Source organism: Rhyacophila brunnea, unplaced genomic scaffold (genome assembly GCF_057557595.1).
Source record: "Rhyacophila brunnea isolate RB1 unplaced genomic scaffold, BYU_Rbru_1.0 scaffold_12, whole genome shotgun sequence".
In the NCBI taxonomy this organism is placed as follows: Eukaryota; Metazoa; Arthropoda; class Insecta; order Trichoptera; family Rhyacophilidae; genus Rhyacophila; species Rhyacophila brunnea.
In genome coordinates, this window is record NW_028232774.1 from 238,124 (window position 1) to 258,514 (window position 20,391).

Consider the following 20,391-nt stretch of genomic DNA (forward strand, 5'->3'; position numbering starts at 1 on the left):
ATACAAAAATAGATTTTGGGTTTTTGGCATATTAAAAAACACCAGTCTTCCACATGGCAAAAGTTAAGATACACTTAAGATATACCTATTATAATCACTACCTATTTTTATTATTCTTAACCTAAAAAGCACGTCATGTGTACCTAATATTACAAGAACAATATTTTATTATGAATATATGAAGAAAGGCCTAACTACAATTTAGTAATACCTACGCCAGAAAAGACCAAACCACTTTTCATTTATGTAAAAGTGTCAAAGTTTACAGATTACAGTCACAATGACAGGAAATAAGTTATCTGTAAAAAAAATTGGATCACTTAGTACTTGTCATTAGGACTACCACAAATACAAAATTTGGGTTAATTGCGTGTATACATACCTATTTCGAATTTAATCATTCAAGGTTTGAAAGCGATACTTTTGATGAAAAATATATTCCCTAACACAGGTAATTACCATCTAACCATTCTAGCCTAACACGCCCCTGTAAAACAAATTAACTGTATCATATTGTAGAATGTAGAGAGTATAATAATATAATGTTAAATAAAACAGTTACTTTATAAATATATATTTTCCCCGTTGTTTTTAACCATATGTACATATTTTCATTCTAAAATACTGCACATATTAATTTGAATTTATTCAATGCCTACTTAGATGAAAGTTAAAGTCAATTGAGAATTTATATTCAAATAATTAATAATAAGGTAGTAGATAGTATTGTATACAGCATGTAAAAAAGATCATTTAATTATATTTAAATGTTTACACGATTTTAAATTTCATTAGGAATTTATATTGAATCCCCAACTAAATATTATTATTTATCAGAATAGAAAAAAATCTCTTATTTTTCAGTAAAATGAAACCACAAAAGTGTCCCACACTTCGACCACTAATTATTATTATTATTATTGTTTATGTTCGAAGCAAACCATTTCCCCCCCAAAACTATTTTATTTGTATCACTTCACATTATTTAGACTTTTCTATTCGTTGAGTCTGAAGACATCGTTGAGGGGATCGTATGGCGTTCTGGAAGTGGAACTTCTGTACTGGAAAGAGGGTTGGGCGTCCGCTCGCAATATAACGACACCTGTAAAAATAACATCATTGTAAAAAGAGGTTGACGAAGAATGTGGTTTTCATCACTTCTTGTGACCAAGCTCGACTCAAAATATTATATAAATACTTACAGATAAAAAGAACTTTTTATATACCACGTTTTTAAATTTTCTGTTGAATCATATAAACTTGACAATTCTATGTATTAATAATGTAGGACAACTAAGGCAATTGTCAACAAATCATTTTCTTGCTATTTTGCAACAAACAAACAAATGTAGAATACTGAAATGTCATTCTGATTTCCATAGTGACGCCCGTATATTTTAATAATTTAGTTGCTAGGACCACCCCCTTAACAACCAATAATAGTGGATTGGATTACGGATTTCTTCCGAAATAACTTTTCATACAAAACAGAATTATCTGAAAATGAATTCAATTCTGTTTAAAGATGGCTAAAAGTGTTAAAAGAATGCATTGGGACCGTGTTCTGATATATTCTAAAAGTTTCAAATGTCGAGCTAGTCGGGCAGTTAGTTAAAAATCGATTGCAAGATTTGTACTGGACAAAAAACCACCGGACAAACAAGAATATGAGCTAAGAAAAACGTGGAAATAAAATAATTATATTTAGAGAGATTTTATTTTATAGAAAAATATGTATTTTTAAAATAAATAAAAAAATACAAAAAAATATGAATATTAAAAAAAAATCTTTGATCCGTTTGAGAGAACTTATTAAACTATATTTCAATGATAAAAAAAAAGATAGTAAATGTAAATAATAAGTCGAAATGTTTTTAGATACTTGCCTATTGATTATTTAAAACTATTTCAAATGTAAATATGTGTAAAGTATGTGTTTGACACCCACGGTGGCCGCGCGGCTTAAGCGTTGGACTATGACGCCGTGGGTCCCAGGTTCAAATCCTGGGTCTGGAAAGTACACATATTGTTTTTCAATTTGTGTCTGTCAGGGTATGGACCTAATAGGTTGAGCAAGTGGCTGACATCCATTTCTCGTAAAAACAAAATCTGTTATTACAAAACTCTACTATGTGGAGGCCCATATGATTCTATTAGGATCGGACATGGTCGAAAGAAAAAAAAGAAAATGTAAATTATTAGTGTGCTTCATATTCTGTCGATAGATGTCTGTGATATAACTATAGTTTGTAACATTGGAATTCATTTACTATTCTATTTTATTTACTTTCTATCGACACCAACAGGAAATGAGACGTACAGATCTAGTTTACATTTTAAATCTAAAAACATTGGCGAAAATGAGTCAAGTGTGCATTTAGAATATTTAGAGCATAGTGCTATTTATTACCTATACCTACTTAGAGTGGAATATTGTAGAAAGTGATCATTATTTCATATTGAAAAAATGGTTATACCTTTATTAATATGAATGAAATAAATCTTCATTTACAGCGAACATGTTACCGCATTGTGGTCGTAGTTAAGCAATAACTAGCCCTACTATCGGACATCACAATTTAGCCTGACTATAGACGGCCTTGTATTGTACCTTAATTATTATATTTGTCAGACCTAATTCACACATTGAGTCTATTCATAAGAGAAATCATAAAGTCTTTGAACAATACTGGGGCGCGTAAAGGTAGGTTGTCATTAGTCATGAAAAATCAAAACTGCATTTTCCCGAATGTGTTTTAGGAGACTAAGTAGTCTGGCTCTCGGGTATAAATTTAGTAATATTTATTATGGTTTTTCGTAATAGATATCCATATAAACTAATATACACTTAAATTGATATATAAAAAGAAATCAAACTCTTTAAATTGTAATAATTGTTAAACTAATACTATGTTAGATAAGTATGGTATTTACCGAAATGTTATTTATAATCTTTTCTTTTTATATTGTATTTTTACATAATATTTTGAAAAAGTATAATTTTTGTTTTGTGTTTATCTGTGTTAATCCAAATGAAGTCTTTCGGTTGACAGGAAAGTGGTGAACAGGTCGGTGGTGGATTCGTGAAGACATATGTATCTACATGGACTCCTGAATAATAATTACTCAGACAGATTCAAAAGCTGATTAAAATAAAAGTACTTACTGCGATTTGAAGAAATTTGACTGACATTATAAAACAATAATTCTATTGTGTGTTGATCACTGTGTCCAAATAAGAGCTTTAAAAACATCAAGTTTACAATCAATTGAACGACGGTAAGTAGTTAACCCTCCATAGTAGTCAAGTTAATATAATAAATTATAATGTAGATGTGTACCAACCAATTCAATTCAATTCAATTCAATTCAATTCAATTCAATAACAGGGAGTACCAATTTTATTACAGTTAAAGTGTATAATATTATTAACAACATATTATTATTAAGAGCAGTCGTCTACAGAGTAGTGGGTCGTGGATTCATTCCTGCAGTGCGCAAACAATTATTAATGTAAGTTTTTTTACATGCGTAGGGGCGAATGGCTAACAATAATAATTATTATGCCTCGTGAAACAGTGTTAATATAACATTCACTCCGACGAGGCCCACATGCTTTGTTTAAGAGTTAAAATGACAATTTACTTGTTTTACAAGATAATATTTAAAAAAAATATATGAAAGGATTTACGGTCTCTTTTTGTTTCTGAATTGTTTTAACTATTGCCATCTTTTGAAATACATGGGAATATATTGTGATAATGAAGAGAGTAATGTATATTATAGTAAATAGTGATAAATGGAATAACACAAGCTACCTGAGGGATTCACTTTGACTTTGATCTTGGTCTGGGGAGATAGTATTCCATAGTCGACATCTTCGTACAAATCCTGGAAAGAGAGACACATTTTAAATTCACTTATTATAATATGTAAAATGTAATAGATATTAGAGCCGGAAACACACGTAAAAAGATTACCTACAATTTTATTTAATTTTTTTTTTTATAAGTATATGTAAGTATGATTGACAAAAAAACATGGTGGATATTATGGCTTTAGAAATTATACTATATTGTTAAAAATGAGTTAATAACCAAACAAGGATTTAATAAACTTTCATTGTACAGTTTTTTAAAGTTTATATTTGAAAATCCTTGTTTTCATCATTGTTATATTGATTAATGAAGGTAATTTATAGATGTCCGTAAAAATATAATTAAAAATAATGAGGTCTAATCAAAGCCGACTATATTCAAGCCGTGACACTGAGACTGAGTTGCGAGTTACAATGGTTGTACATACTAGTGATTGATTACCTTCGAATGTAATATGGTAACCTGTTCGCCTTAAATGAAAATTATTATCATTTATTTGAATATGCAAAAATCATAATTCTCTACTAACAGTTTACCATAATATTGCGTTCGAAGTATGAGCAATAACTGGCACTACTATCGACGTAAACAGCATCATGTCACGGCCTGGCTATAGTGGGTCTTGGGGGTATAATAAATGTGCTCAGTTCGCAACAAATATCTTTTTCTTTTTGTGCCATGTCTTTTATCGGATATCGGCAATCATTTTGGCCACATATTTTCGATCAGTTACATCTTTGAACAGGGATGCAGTGCTGATCTCAAACCAATATCTGAAATTCTTGAGCCAGGGTATTCTGTCGTCAGATGCCTTGGTTACCTAAAATCTTACCTTAAATGATAAGGTACACTGAAGTATGTCGTGGAAAGTATATCAGCATTCCACCTTTTGCTTTTTTTTTGTATTTTTCATCCAAGACATTACTTGAACATTCGTAACTTTATCTTTCCAGCTAATTTAAGCGTTTATATATAAACCGTTTCGAAGGCTTCAAGTTTTCTGAGCGTTGTTTCCGTAAGTCTCCATTCTTCCATACAGAAAATATGGTGGAAGATGAAATGAAATAATTTTTACATTATTATTAAGTGGTAATAAATGCTTACCTCGACTCTGTATCCAGTAGGGTTGGTCAGTCCCAGTTCTCTGAGGGTAACAGCAACATCTGAAGGAGTTCCGTCAGTTCTTCGGTTGACGAATGCCACTGCGTAGGAATAGTACGTTTGGTAGACTGGTGTGATAGGCCTGGACCAGATTTCGATGCCACGGTGCTAAAATGATTATAAATATTGAAGAATATTGAACACACAGAAGATTTTCAGATTAATTAATCACATCTATATTACGATCATATTCGTAAATTCCACGAACATGTAATTGTCGGTTCTTTTTAAATTCAAACAGTGTGTACCAAAGATGCTGAAGAAAAACCTAGTCAATAATGGAAGGTTCAGTTCGAAAAATATTCTGTGTTTTTACCTTGTATATCCTTCTTCCTTGGATTCCCAAAGGATCCTGATCGACAGCGATGATCTTCCTGTTGAGCAGGATGGCTTTGTACTCTGGCCTAATTGTCCTCAAGTCAACGCTCATCAGAAGAGGCGCCGCCATGATGGCCCAGATTGCCATTTGAGTCTTACTTTGCTCGTAGGATAAGCCAAAGTTTCCAATGATCAGCTGAAGAATAAATAGGTTTTATGTATTTTAGGTATTATAAACAGATTCTTTCATGGATTAAGATTGAGTGATATTTAACATCAGAGCAAGCTTAAAAATTGATTGTTTACCATGTCAGGGTCGTTCCAGTGTCCAGGTCCTGCGTTAGGAACAATAGCATCTTGATGATTTCCATAATAGTCGATAATAGATTCTACAGATGCCCAAGAGTCTTGGATGTCATCGAAGTTACGCCACAAATTGCAGTGCTGGATGATGGATGAGAAGTTTGGCTGTAATATAAACAAGTATGCTATTTAATAAACTATTTCTTTTATTCAACGTATTAAAGCACTTTGGCGCAAATCCAGAGGTTACAGGTTACATACTGTCGGACGTCGTATTTTTTCGGATATGTATATATCTGAGGGTTTTCAAATTATGTATATTCATTTATGCTTTATTAAATGTGTTAAACAATAATTAACTAACCCAACTGTTATAAATATCGATTACGGATAGTATTGATTTATATTATTGGATCTATACTTTTTGGATACCATTAAATATAAATAAAAATACATTGCAGAATCAGTGAAAAATCATGGCGATAATTGGTCCAAATAAGACACAATATTGTCAGCTCTCAGGGAATTATTTTAAGCATTGAATACCTGAGTAGGTATAAAGATTTTGTTAAAACAATTAAAGGTACCTGATAACAAACATTATTAGAGTGTGGCACTCACAAACTTCCGAAAATAAGGTTAACAGAATAAAACAGAACCATAAGATAGCTGATAGAAATTTATATGTATATTCTGTAACCAATACTGGCAGATGAAAGACCACAGTTGTGTATGTATTCTAGCGGAAGCGACGTTGTTTGTGTTGGTTGTGTGAAGGAAGTTTAGAAACTGAAGAAGATTATCGAGGGAATCAAGCCAGTGGAAGAGGCTAAATTCTGATCTACGATGTAGAACCAAGACACAAGAAAAAAAGCACAAACCTGCATGCCTGCATATATTTGGTAGACAGGCCAGCTGCAAGAATAGATCATGGCTTTTCCTGTATTGTTTAACTCTCTGCCAAACTCAGGATAACCTGCGTCCATGTCTTGTGGAAGGGCATAGCAACCATCCAGCTTTACGTAATCTACGTCCCAAGAAGCGAATGTGGCGGCATCTAAAATTTAATAAAATAATAATTATTTATTCATAATATTATTTTACACGTTGTTATCAATTTTAATATTCTAGATGAAAGTTGGTAGTGGAACCAATAAGTAACTATTTAGTTATGTAAATATACTTTTAATGGATGCTGTGAATTTATATTATGATAAATTAGTAATGTTGTGAGCTGATGTTTGATACTATAATATTCTTAGGCATACTAATACGTATTTTATACGTTATTTAAAAATAAAAACTTTCATCTAATATCAATAGATGGAGAGAGAATAAATAAACAGCGACATCTCTTGTTTGAAATATATAATATTCTCAATAATTTGAATTAAGAAAAGAAAATATAATATTGCTGTAACCCAGGTATGATTATCACTCTACTCTGTGCACAGAGGCCGCATATTATGTATATATATGCATAGTTACAGCACACCATATACGGTATAGGAATACAATAATTATTAGAAAATGTTCTACCAGTGGACAGGTGACCGACGACACCAGGATATCCGGCGCATGTGAAGTTGCCATAGTCTTCATAAATGCCGAATTTCAATCCTTTAGAATGGACCTGGAAAAGAGAAACAATATAATAGTTAGTAATCGTTACATACTGGAACAATTAAGTAAGTATGTACCTATGTTAAAAATCTATTTTAAAATGAATAATAACATTATTTAATACGTTGAAAGATTCTGTAAATTGACTTCCCTTCTATCTAAATTGTGTAAGAATAAAATCCGCGAATTTCATGATTTTGAAATTGTTCCCTACAAAACAAAAGTTCTACTAAAGTATGATTAGAATTTTTAAAGATTTTGGATACAAGTTAAAATCACAGTTAGCTACACTTACAATTTTAAATATGACACTCACAGGCATACTAGTTATTAAAATACAAGTCTATATTTTGTGGTTAAACTAAGTGGTTAAACCAACTCTTGTACAGTGGTACAAATACTATGATTTACCGATTTGTTTCACATCCCCTGCATACAAATATTCTCCTTATTGCATACCCTTATTACTTATACAGTGTAGAAAACAGGAAGATAATGACCATGCTCAATTATTAGAAATATATTTAAAGATTTCATAACATTTAATATTTCGTTTTACCGTATTCAATCAACATGTTAATAAAAATAGGAGCTTTAAGGTCATAATTATAATATAGTATATGATTCCGCTGCGCTTTGCGACAATTTACCTTTAGAGTATGACTTACGTTGTTTATTATTACTTATACATACAATATGTATGACATTCTAAATAATGTAAATATTTAGCATTGTGAGAGTTCCTTTAATTAAAGATTAAAGGCAAAGGAAATAATAGCTGTCATTAGGTGGGTTAGAAGTCACGTGATTGCACCCAAGTCGCAAGGTATTTTCTAAGAGGTCACCAAATAATGTTGATTCATTTGCAATCAATAACTCAATGAATAAAAAATTGAAAGAAATTTACGGAATGAATTTCATATTTACGTCTATTTTGTGTAACATTTTTGTATGTGTATGTAGATGTACACCACATAATATTATGTCAACGTAGACAAAGTACATAAGAAACAATTTGATGATTGATGAATGATATTCATGAAAAAAATGTAATAATTGTGAATTCACATGTACAATTATTTTATTTAATGATTATTTTTTTTATATTTTTTTTACAGGCGACCCCAAAAAAGTTTGCTCAAGCAGATGGCACCGGTGATTTATTTTCATTTAATTAATGCAGGTATCCAATGGCTTTCCAACAAATGTTTACAGTTAAAGTAATTAAAATTGTCGAATTAGCCATTCATTTACTAGCCAAAGTGAAATTTGACGCTGGACGGTGTCTTCCCAACCATGACCAACGTGCCCAGCCATTGATTGATTCTTCATGATTGTGTAAACACTTTAACAGTTTTGTACTGCGCTCAAAGTGTGTTTATGGAACATAAACGTCTGGCAGAGTGGCTAAAACGAGAGTTATCAAGTCTTAGTGACACCAACGAAGAAATCGGTGGCTCGAGTGAGCGCGAAAGTGAACAAACGCGTCCAACACGATATGCTAAGCAGGGCTGTGCACATCCAACTAGACAGTTAGGTCAATACGACATGTCAGATAAATAAGTACGACCGTTTTCAAATTTAAAAAAATACACATATGAGAAATTATCTGAAAGACAATTGGTCAATCAATAAAATCAGAGAAAATCGCAGTAATCAATGCACAGTGACGCGATACCAGTTGTTATACGGGTACAAATCCCATCGAGCATCGTTTTTTTCTTCTTTCAAAATATTACTTTTTTCAGGTCGGTATATATTTGAGGTGTTTTCAAGTTATGTATGTTCAATATATGGAGTTACATTCTCAAAATCTTATGAAGTATTCGTTGAATAAAAGAAATGTTTTATTGCTGATTATTTGGAAAACTTTAAAACGTATAATTATAATCATGACAATTTATTAGATTCCATTTTTCGTGTTCTCTCGTGAAGAAAATGTTGTTTGTTTAAGGGCGAACGTGCTCAGCGTGGGTCAAAATGAAGCTTTTTTTCTATTTTCAAAGCATTATCCTGGACATAACTTAAACGTTGTAGATAATCTCTCTATATATAAAAATCTCGTGTCACGATGTTTGTGGTTGAACTCCTCCGAAATGGCTTAACCGATTTTTATGATTTTTTTTATCTATATTTGTTAGGTATGAGAATAGGTCAACAAGTATATTTCATACTGCTATGTGATTAGGGTATCTCTATCCAGAAAATTTTTTCTTTTATTTTTTTGAAAATTTCTTTTTGTATTTTTTTTATTATTTTGCATCAAAAAATACTTATAATACCCAAAATTTTCACTCTCCTACCCCCACCCTCCCATTTTTTATTCGCGATTTTATTATTTTTGTATGAACAAATTTAACCGTCGTTCGTATTTCAAACAGAACGAAATTATTTATGTTGTTGAATGACAGATGGCGCTACGTCCGAGAAGAATTCAAGAGAAGCGTCGCGTCATTTTGACATTTCATTCGGCATATCACAACGCAGTGCGTGCAAAATTTTGTACGATTTATTTTAATTTATCTATTTTTATGTGCGTGTATTACAGTGCATAATGCCATCAAGACGCAAGGGGGGCCATTTGGGCCGTCAAACGAATAAAGCAACAAACATACGAAATAGTAGAGCAGAAAGAACAGACGAACAAATCCAACAAGATAACAAAAACGTGCGTGTAAGCATGTTGCAATTGCGTGCATCCCAATCACAAGAGGCACGAGCTGAACGAAATCAACAACGACAATTGGAACGGAGCCAAGAGCGCCGGTTCGTAGTTAACACACGCAGAGCAAATGACCGACAACGCCAACAAGTACATCGAACATTTACATCCGCTTCGTTCCTTCGTCTTGCATTCGAGTACGAACCAGATATTGAATATTCCGCTCATCCGAAAGTGCTGATTGGTGCTATGGACAAAGAATGTCCCCATTAACATGCGCTCAAATTCAAACATGAGTCAGCCGGGATGTGTTGCGCATCAGGAAAAGTGCAACTAACAGAAATTGAGATACCACCAGAACCATTGAACGGCTTGCTCATCGGCACGGTTCCAGATTCAAACCTGCTCCTGAAGTCCATTCGCACATTCAATTCATGCTTCCAAAAGACTTCGTTCGGAGCAACAGAAATAGTTCACAATACTGCGGCAAATGGTCAACAATTACATTCTACGTTCAAAATCAAAGGCCAAGTATACCACAAAGTAGGCTCATTGCTGCCAATGCCAAACGAACCACATACATTTTTACAAATCTACTTCATGGGCGGTGAGGACATCAATCATGTGGATGCACATTGCGGCTACAATAGCCTCAATTCGCCTAATGCCAGGCGTATCGTCGGCGAACTGGACGCCCTGTTGAATGAGCACAATGAATTATTGAAATTCTTCAAAGCACACATGCACGAATTGCAAAGTGACAATCACGCTATTGTCATCAATACTGATAAAACACCAGCTGGAGAGCACGTGCGTCGATTCAATGCGCCTGTTGTTGACGACATTGCTGGAATCATGGTTGGTGACCGCACATCGACGCGAGAAATCGTGATTCGAAGAAGAAACAATAATCTGGAGTTCATCGCTGACACACACCGTTCATACGACGCTCTCCAATATCCGCTAATTTTCTGGAAGGGACAAGACGGATATTGCATAAACATTAAACAACGAGATCCTGTCACAGGTAATTCATTCATTATGAACATCATTACTCATTTTGAATTGAGAAAATGAATGGTTGATGTTTTTTTGTTTTTATCGGCGGTCATCGTCTACAGCGCTCTATTCCTCTTTCTGTCATATATCCCATCCCCACACACTTACGATACATTCGTTATTTTTTATTTAACAACCAAAATATTCACTAGAAATAATTTATATGGCAGAACAACGTTTGCCGGGTCAGCTAGTCTATTTATATAATTTTGAAGCCTTATTATCCTTTATATTTATTTTAAACATTTGATGACTGCATAAAGTATTTTTATTACATAAAATAGTATTCTTTTAAACCTCTCGCTCTAATGTTTTAGAATATAGTCATATTTCGGTACATAACTGTGCAGTGGTGTTAAGATTTTTTACATTTATTAATTTTTAAACGCATTTATAAAACCATTAGTATAATTTATGATGAGATAATTTTAGAAAAATATTTACGATAAAAAATTATATTGATAATCTCTGTGATCCCAAATTTGACAAGAATTAGGCATTTTATTATTCAAAAAATGGGCAAGATTTACACATTTAAAGATAATTCTAAAGATACTATAATTAAATATATTATTATAATAATATATTCATTGACATGTTTTCTTTTTCAAGTAAATGGGTAACGTTTTTTAGTCATCTTTACACGATTTAAGAATTAATAACCACCTCGCCATCACGAAACAAATTGACGTGTTCACAGCTCAACTTTTGCTCTCCGATTACCAGCGAGTCCAAAATTTCATCGTACCTATAGTTGAAAACGATTTGCCGTTTCATTGAAGTATGCTCTTAATTATTATCGAAAGAAACTACGAGTACTTACCTACATTTATTTGAGTTGGTAGCCCTAAATGGTAAACTACAATTATTATTATTTGTCAATTAAATTACAATAATAATTATTGCTGTAGACATAATTAACTTACATGTATAACAACGCATATTATATGTTTTTTTTCAATCATATTGTAAAGAAAAACAACTTGAAAATAGATAATATTATTACTCAAGCTGCAGAAATTAAAAATGAAAAAATCTTTACGACAAAGGCATTCGTTTAATCAAATGAAATAAATCTAAAAGTTACCAAATATGTATTAGAGGCGTGAATAGTAAAACTGGATAAGTAATATGACCCTCAAATTTTAGTGTATAAATAAATAAATTGTTATTTATACAAGTGTCGCAAAAAATAGCGTGCCAGTGGAAAAAATTGGATAGCTAATGAAACAAACATTTTAGAAATTATACAACCTGTTAATTTACCTACTATTACCATTATATGAAGAAACCGGGTGTAACAACAGGACAATTTTAGTTTTAACTAGTTTAATAAATAGTGAAATTTTCTATAATGTTTCAACGTGTCTACAAAATGATAATCAGTAAAATCTTATGTACAAAAGGGCGCCTAACTGGCCATCCTATCAACTTCAATTACATATTCGCGGAATAAACACTAATATATTCGTGGTGAAATCTTGAGAATCTCATTATGTATTTCTCGACAAATGCAAATCTCGACTTTTATGTTTACACAGAAGAGAAAAGAGAATCAAGCTTTTTCGAGAATCATTGTCGAGACGAGATTCTTTGACCGGAACCTCTATTAGTAATGCCATTTACTTATACCAGGATTATATCGATGATTTAATGCCAAAGATTTAATGAAAACCCCCTTCTGTAGATATAGATCTTAAATGTATCAAATAGAAGCAAATATAGGATCATTGGTCCACATATCAAATTAACTGCAAGTGACTTCGCATCGCAACTCACCTGAAGAGAACTTCACATACTTTTATACTACGACATTTTTTACCAATTTGCGAGGCCTATAAAAAAGACAATCCGCCGCGATGAATAGATAAGCAGCCAGTAACAATACACTTCGGCTTTATTATTTAGTTGAAAAATCGTATAAAATTTGTGTAAAATTATTTATAACGGCACTCTGGTAAGTAAACACAATGGTCGCCATAAATTGCGCGAATAAAAAAATCGGAATTCCAACTGGGCGATGTTCATATTTGCGGAGTTTACCAACTTAACCATGCTTGATGGGTTTGCTAAATAATTTCAAATGTCATAACAGATATAACCTTCAAGGTCCCTAATCATATGTATAGTTCAAATTCTTTTTAGTACTATGTTTATTTTGGTTAATATTGAGTTAGTAATTCTGTTTGGTGTATTTAATCCATATCATTATACTTATAATATCCAAATATTGTATACCTCAAAGAGATTGAAAGGAAGGGGAGGAGTCCAATCTCTTTGGTATACCTAGAGTTGGGTATTTCCCGAGAAATGATGAAATTTTGAATTCTCGAGATATCGGGAAATTTTAAAAAAACTGTGAAAATCCTAAAATCATTGTAAAAATATGTATGTAAGCAGACAAACAAAATAGAAGTAGGAAAACAAAAATATTTCAAAACATTATTTATTAAAATGGGATTTCAAAAAACACAGACTGTCAATTGCTGCATCTGACAATCGCGTACGCTTTTGATACAAAAAAATTCCTGATGTTGCAAAAATTGCGCTCATTTTGAGTCGACATTGGCTTAATTGTGTGAAATGCCCCGATCAGTCTTTGAACGTTTTGTGTTTTCTGTCCACTTTTTTCATGTAGAAAATTGTTTTTTCAATTGATATTTGATAATAAAAAAATCCTGAATCCCGAGAAAAGATTCTCGAGATCCGGGATTTCCCTAAATATTAAAAATTTCAATTTTCGAGATTCGGGATTGAAAATCTAGAAAATTTCTCGAGAATTCCCGAAACCCAACTCTACGTACCTATACCTATGAAAATTATGTTTTCATCTGTGGATAATCGTGATTTCAAACCTAAAAATCATTGCTTTATATATAGTTTTGTGTAAATTTTCAATGATTGAATATAGACTACGTCTGTACTTTTAACCAATGGTATTAAAGGGGATATTATTTATGTTGTCTGAATAAGTCAAACTCGTGTACCTACGTATACATGCCTTTATTTCAGCACATATCGTAAGTGTAAAACCAAAGAGTCTTTGGAAAGAAAAAGTTGACAGATATAATATACAATAATAATTGTTCAAATTTTAGGCACCCGCTTCTCAATCCGTGTATCACCTCATATTGTTACAAGTGCGTTATTTTTTTAGATTTTTCCTTTGAGACTTCTATATAAAAGTCTAGTAAGTTGGCACCGACAATGTAGTCTATCTACTGTGGAAGTTTCATAAATATCGGGTTCAATAATTTTTTTCAGGTTATAATCAAACAATCGAATAGACAAACACTCCAATTTTATCATTCAATTAGTCAGTTCAATTGAGAATGTCTTGTCAACTGGAAAAAAACGGGCCTGATCGTTATTCAATTATATGTAATGAGTACCTATGTAGTTATTATATTATTATTGTATTTTATTTGAATTAATACATATTGTTATCTCCAAAATACATATTTTTCTCCATATCGAGAAAAATTGTGGGATGAGAGCAGTGTCTTCCAAACTAGTGCCGCGCGAGATTCCAGATGTGCCGCATTTTTTTTGTCAGAAGTGCAAAAATCTCTATGCATTTTCCATCACTTGATTATCCTTTCGAAGGATACAACGGTAAACACCTGACATTAAGAGTGGAGGAACATTTAATACACAAAGCCTCATTTTCTGAACTAGAGTTATCAGCACTTTGGATTTCGGGTTGGAGGCATTGATTAGCTATTAAAACCATTAAATCTCTGTTGCCGTTTGGATCGTCGTATCTTTGTGAGTTTCTCAGTCTTCTTCTTTCACGGCGCTACATCCTGTGGGATTTGGCCTCCTCCACAACCGGTCTCCACTCACTCCGGTCTCTCGCCACACTTCTACAGTTACCGGGCCTTCCTATATGAAGCCAGTCCACTTCTACGGCGTCAGCCCATCTCCTTCTTGGATGGCCTCTGGGTCTCTCCCGTTAGGGTAGCTACTTCACCATGATCCTTGGCGTTCTAACTTCAGGCATTCTCTCCACATATCCCGCCCATCGTAGTCTTTGGGACTTACAGTATCTTATGATTGTTTGCTGTTCAATCAGCTCTTCCAACTCGTGGTTCATTTTTATTCTGTAGTTCCCATTTTCCAACGTGGGTCCAAAGTGTGAGTTTCTCAGTGCTCATGAAAATTAAATTAAAAACGTAAACGATTACAGATGATAGATGATGAGTAAAATCAATTTCATTCTTCTCGTTAATATATTTTATATGTACCTGTAAGTACAAGACATCCTAAACTTCTCGAACTCTTACAGGAGAAAGGCATCGATGCAAGAGACATTCAACTGATAGCTAACTTATATTGGAATCAAACAGCGAATATAAAGATTGAAAACGAAATCAGTGGAGACGTAAAAATTCGTCGCGGTGTAAGACAGGGTTGTATATTGTCACCTTTGCTATTTAACATGTACTCGGAAGCTATTTTCAAGGAAGCCTTACAAGGTGAATCGGTGGGTATTATGGTTAATGGCAAACATATTAACAATATACGATATGCCGATGATACTGTGCTGATTGCTGATAGTTTAAAAAGTTTACATCAACTGGTAGAAAAGGTTAATGAGGTCAGTAATTCTTATGGTTTAAAAATGAATCTCAAGAAAACAAAACTATTACTAGTATCAAAAACAGCGACACCAGACACCAACACAAATTTTGTCATTAACAGCGAACCAATCGAACGTGTAACCCATTATAAATATTTAGGTACATGGGTCAATGAGAAATGGGACCAGTCTCAGGAAATAAAAACTAGAATTGAGATCGCAAGGAGCGCCTTTCTCAAAATGAGACGCCTCCTTAGCAATAGAGAGCTTAACCTAGGTCTGAGACTGCGTATGGTACGTTGTTATGTGCTCTCAATTCTTTTCTATGGCATGGAAGTATGGACGCTAAACCAAGAGATGTCACGGAGACTTGAAGCTTTCGAGATGTGGCTGTATAGACGCATCCTCAAAATTCCTTGGACTGACCGGGTGACAAATGTTGAAGTTCTCAATCGAATGGGGAAGGACCGAGAAGTTCTACGTAGTATCAAAACCAGGAAACTACAATACCTCGGCCACATTATGAGAGGACAAAAATACAGCATTCCCCAACTTGTCATTCAAGGAAAGATCAATGGGAAGCGTAGCAGAGGACGGCGCCGAATTTCGTGGCTTAAGAACCTCCGTGATTGGTACGAGTGCAGCTCCGCCGAACTGTTCCGGGTAGCAGACGACAAATATAAGATCGCCTTGATGGTGGCCGACCTCCGCTAGGGGATGGCACAATAAGAAGAAGTAAGTATATCATTCTTACCTATACCTAGTACGTTTTTTTCCATATTAATAAAAAAAATGGGGAATTTTTATTTGAAGTAAACAAATTTCTTTTCCCCCATGTGCCGCCAGGTAAAAAAGTTTGGCAGACACTGGGTTAAAGTATGTTGAATGACAACTTCAACGTCTACCGCTAATACCGCGTCAGTTGAGTTCTTTCCTGTCAAGTTACTCATTGTATTATTTTTTGGTAAGGGTAGCTAGTGAAAATATATGACGAAACCAATATGTTTTTTAAATCAATGCTGTAATGTTGCGAATTTTTACTCCGGCCATCTCTATAGTTACTGCACACAATATATTTGTCATAATAGGTATATTGTACATCCATGTAATAATAAAACGAAGTAGGTAGGTAGGTAGGTACCTGTAGTATTTGTAAATAAACACGCCTCAAATAATGATTTATGTATCTACATTCCACATAGTTTTATATAATGATAACGAGCTTTTGCTTGACTACCTGACAGTAAAACAATTTGCACATACCTGCATAGTTGAATGCATTTTCGCGATGCAAATTATCTTCCAGTAACAAAGAAGCCAACTCAAAAGCGACATACTATTTCCCCTTTTAGAATGAGGCTCTAAGCAACTCTGCCTATTTTATGCTTAGCGTTTGTGAAACATTCACAAAGATAAGTGATACACCTGGTAGGTAGGTTTCTATCGTTATTGGTTTTGAAATAGTAAAGCTTCAACCCAAGAATGTCAGCGTATAAAGTTACAAAATGGTTACACGAAGCTGTTTATATTATTTTATCATATACCGCTATTTCTTATTAGTGTCATGTTATAATAGTTATAATATTATATTGCGTTACCGACATAATAATACAGGGCCAAGACAATATGTGAGCCGATATTAAGGATTAAATGATGCAAAACATGTCATTCATTTATTTTATTTTAATATTTTTTACGGGCTACCGCCGTTGAGAAAAAAAGTTTCCTTTGAATTCACATAGATGCAGCGAGTTCCGTTTTTTTAAACTAAAAAAGATGGCGGCAGCCTACTTATGAGGCGAGAACATGCATAATGCTTCAAATACACTCTATGACGATCGGTCATATATATGTCGAAAAACCCGTTTCTTATGTTGGCGTCCTGTGTCACAGGGTGTCACAGAGTGTAAATACGATGTCATAGCTGTCATACAATATGTATGTATAAATGTCGGAATGGCATAGATTTGATCATAGACACTAAAACGCTCTTAGCATTATGTGCCCGAACGTCATATAGTCTATTTGAACCTTAAGCGCCGCCATTTTATTCTTCGGGGGCAATGAGGACTGACGTTTTAACTCCAGGTCTAGCAAATTCATATGGTATTTTTCAATGTTTGGAGCCAGAACATGGGTCTAATAGATTGACCACACATAACAACGGTTTATGGGAATCCATTTTGAATACATATCTTTTTATTTATTATTAAGGTGGCGGACGGGGTGTTAATGAAATATCACAGATGCCGCTTATTTCTACATTTACCCCGCCTACTAGTTATAATTTTTTGTCACTTCAACCGAAGAATACCGCACTTTTCCAAGTATATTCCCCATAACAAGATACTCCGAGCTTTGACACTCCAGCGATGAACATCTAGCCTGCCGCTATAACTACGCGTGCTCACTTACGAGTTATTGCTGCCCTTTCGCACCTACGTCCAGTCCAGTCCAGTAAATCTTCGATACTCCAAGATTTCACTAAATCATGAATACCATGTGTGGACCTTACGTTTCGTAGAATGCCGAGAGGAGTAGGGCCATTCCGTTGAAAAGGCTGTTCGACAGCCAAATCATCAGGGTCACGATCCTCAGTGATAAGGTCCTGACGAAGATTAAGAAGAACTAATATTCTATCTATATAATTTAATAATATGTAGTTTTCCGTTTTTGTGGTTGGTTTGGACCCGAAACCCCCTTGTATACGTGCCTGGTTAATCAAAGTGGCTAACAACACCCATGTCTCGTAAAACAATCACTTGAAAAACCTATTCGTAAGGTGGTCATTGAATAAAAAAAATGAAAGTTTTACCATAATAAAACAAAAAAAAAAACACTTGAATTGATAGATAGAGCAGATACATCGGTGACTTTACTGTTGTAAACATGAGGCACTTAATTAATAATTACTATAAAGAAAGAGATGGAGAGAGTTATCGGAGGAAATCATGATCAATCGGAGGTTGTCCAACGTACTGAAAGATTGTATTATTTATAAGAACCTATTTAATTTTTACATTAGTTTTAATTTCAGCTTGATTTATTAAACAGAGGTGAAGTAGTCTTATTGCAAGAGTTGTAACCTACGTCAAGCATTAAGGGGCCTAATCAAAAAAGTTCCACTGAATTTCTAGACAGTTGATGTTCTTTTTACTGGATGAAATTCTTATTATATCGATAGAATAAATTGAATCGAAATGATTCATCAACTAAATTCATTTAATTGTGTCACAAGAGGTCTTCATAGTTGATATAGGTATAAAACAGTATTATATACGTGATATATCGTGGGTTACCTACTGCCAAAAGTTGGTAAATCTCGAAATCATGTTATGGAGTAATTGCAATTTAAAGTTTGACACGCCCTCTAAAATCAGGCATAATGCTAATTTATTTGTGCTTTATGTGTATGTTCTATATATCAGATGATCTTGAACTTTTTTCTAGCACACATATTTATATATTATATCCGATGTTAACCCAAAATACCTATAAATCGACATACGTACCAAGTTTTGTCAGGAACCCCACGATATTTGTCTTGATTTATCTGTCTGTAATGCAGCGCACACGCATACACAATATTCTTCCTCTCTACGCACTAGAGCATTGAGCACATCGACAAGAATGTTGACATGCGGCACTGCCGCCTGGTATTTTTTTAAATTATGAGTGTTATGACACAACAGTGATTCTGATTATCATTCGCAATTCCTGTAGCCCGCTGGTATTATAGTTTAATCAGTGTCGTGTTCTGGGGATAGGCAGATCGTGCGCTTCTGAAGGATGGCTATTCATAAGGGGCGGAAAATGAAGAAAGAAGGGGTGGTAATATTATAAATTTTGTCGGTGGTCCTTCGAAAGTCTACTCTAACCGTCAGTGGATGTTTATGTCAAAACAGTACGTTTTATTGCACTTGTCCGTTTATACTACTAGCCGAGATGAATGACTAAAATGTTGTCTGTAATGTAAATAATATTATGCAGTACCTACCTAAAATTTCATTGAAAATGGAATAAGCAACATTTTAAGTTTACTTATGGGCAGCACTTTAAGCGATTTTGTTAGATTTATTGTAGGTATATCCATAAAATAATCAAACATGCATCAGTAAGATAATGAATGAATTCATTCGGTACCACATGGAGACTTTGCGGTTTTACTATCGATATCGTTTCAGTTCGTCATACGTACTATTATTCTTGAATGATTGAAAATCTCAATGAATGCCTATCTGACTCTACGTGAAAATTGATAGGTAAGAGGTCATTTTTTTCCAGCTTACTTTAATAAATTCAGGCCCCATCTCTATCGAAGGTTTGTTTTAAAAAAAAACTTTGTTGTTAACTTTCTATTTTAAAATAATAATAATATAATAATTTGGTTATACCAACTTTATTACGACATTTTATACTTATAAACAAATACAAAAGAAATGGTCCTTGGGTGATTTCTGCTTATATAGAGTCGGCCTAATATTAATTATAGCTATATACCTACGCCACTGTACTAAGCAGATTTTTTTTATAATGCAACATAATATCATTTATAATGTCTAGTTATTTGCCGATAGATGCTGACAATGAAAGTATTCAACAGGTTTTATTAAATAAAAAATAGATAAACACACGTTGCTAACAATAGATACTTACCTTTTTCTGAGTGCGTGAATTGGCAGAATGCAAGACACATCTCTTACCGAGGCTGATAGGTAGATAGTAGTATTGTGTTCTATGGTTGGTGTTAGGGACAAAGCCAAAAAATATCTAATGACTTGCATTATTATATTATATCGTAGTAA

General features: G+C 33.5%; 1 protein-coding gene across 2 annotated transcripts in view; it reads right to left on the reverse strand.

The window, feature by feature from the left end:
- Window positions 1-580: 580 nt before the first annotated feature.
- The window catches only part of LOC147077604 (alpha-N-acetylgalactosaminidase), a 46,724-nt gene continuing 26,913 nt past the window's right edge, over window positions 581-20,391 (reverse strand). The window contains exons 3-9 of one of the 2 annotated variants that reach the window (XM_085940113.1): window positions 7,200-7,293; window positions 6,542-6,717; window positions 5,664-5,825; window positions 5,356-5,553; window positions 4,983-5,147; window positions 3,819-3,891; window positions 581-1,102 (exon numbers count right to left, since the gene is read on the reverse strand). In XM_085940113.1, the coding sequence (XP_085796239.1) occupies window positions 996-1,102; window positions 3,819-3,891; window positions 4,983-5,147; window positions 5,356-5,553; window positions 5,664-5,825; window positions 6,542-6,717; window positions 7,200-7,293 (975 nt within the window). In that variant the 3' untranslated portion in view covers window positions 581-995. Of the gene's footprint in view, window positions 1,103-3,815; window positions 3,892-4,982; window positions 5,148-5,355; window positions 5,554-5,663; window positions 5,826-6,541; window positions 6,718-7,199; window positions 7,294-20,391 lie in introns of both variants that reach the window. The other variant, XM_085940112.1, reaches the window with a different exon arrangement.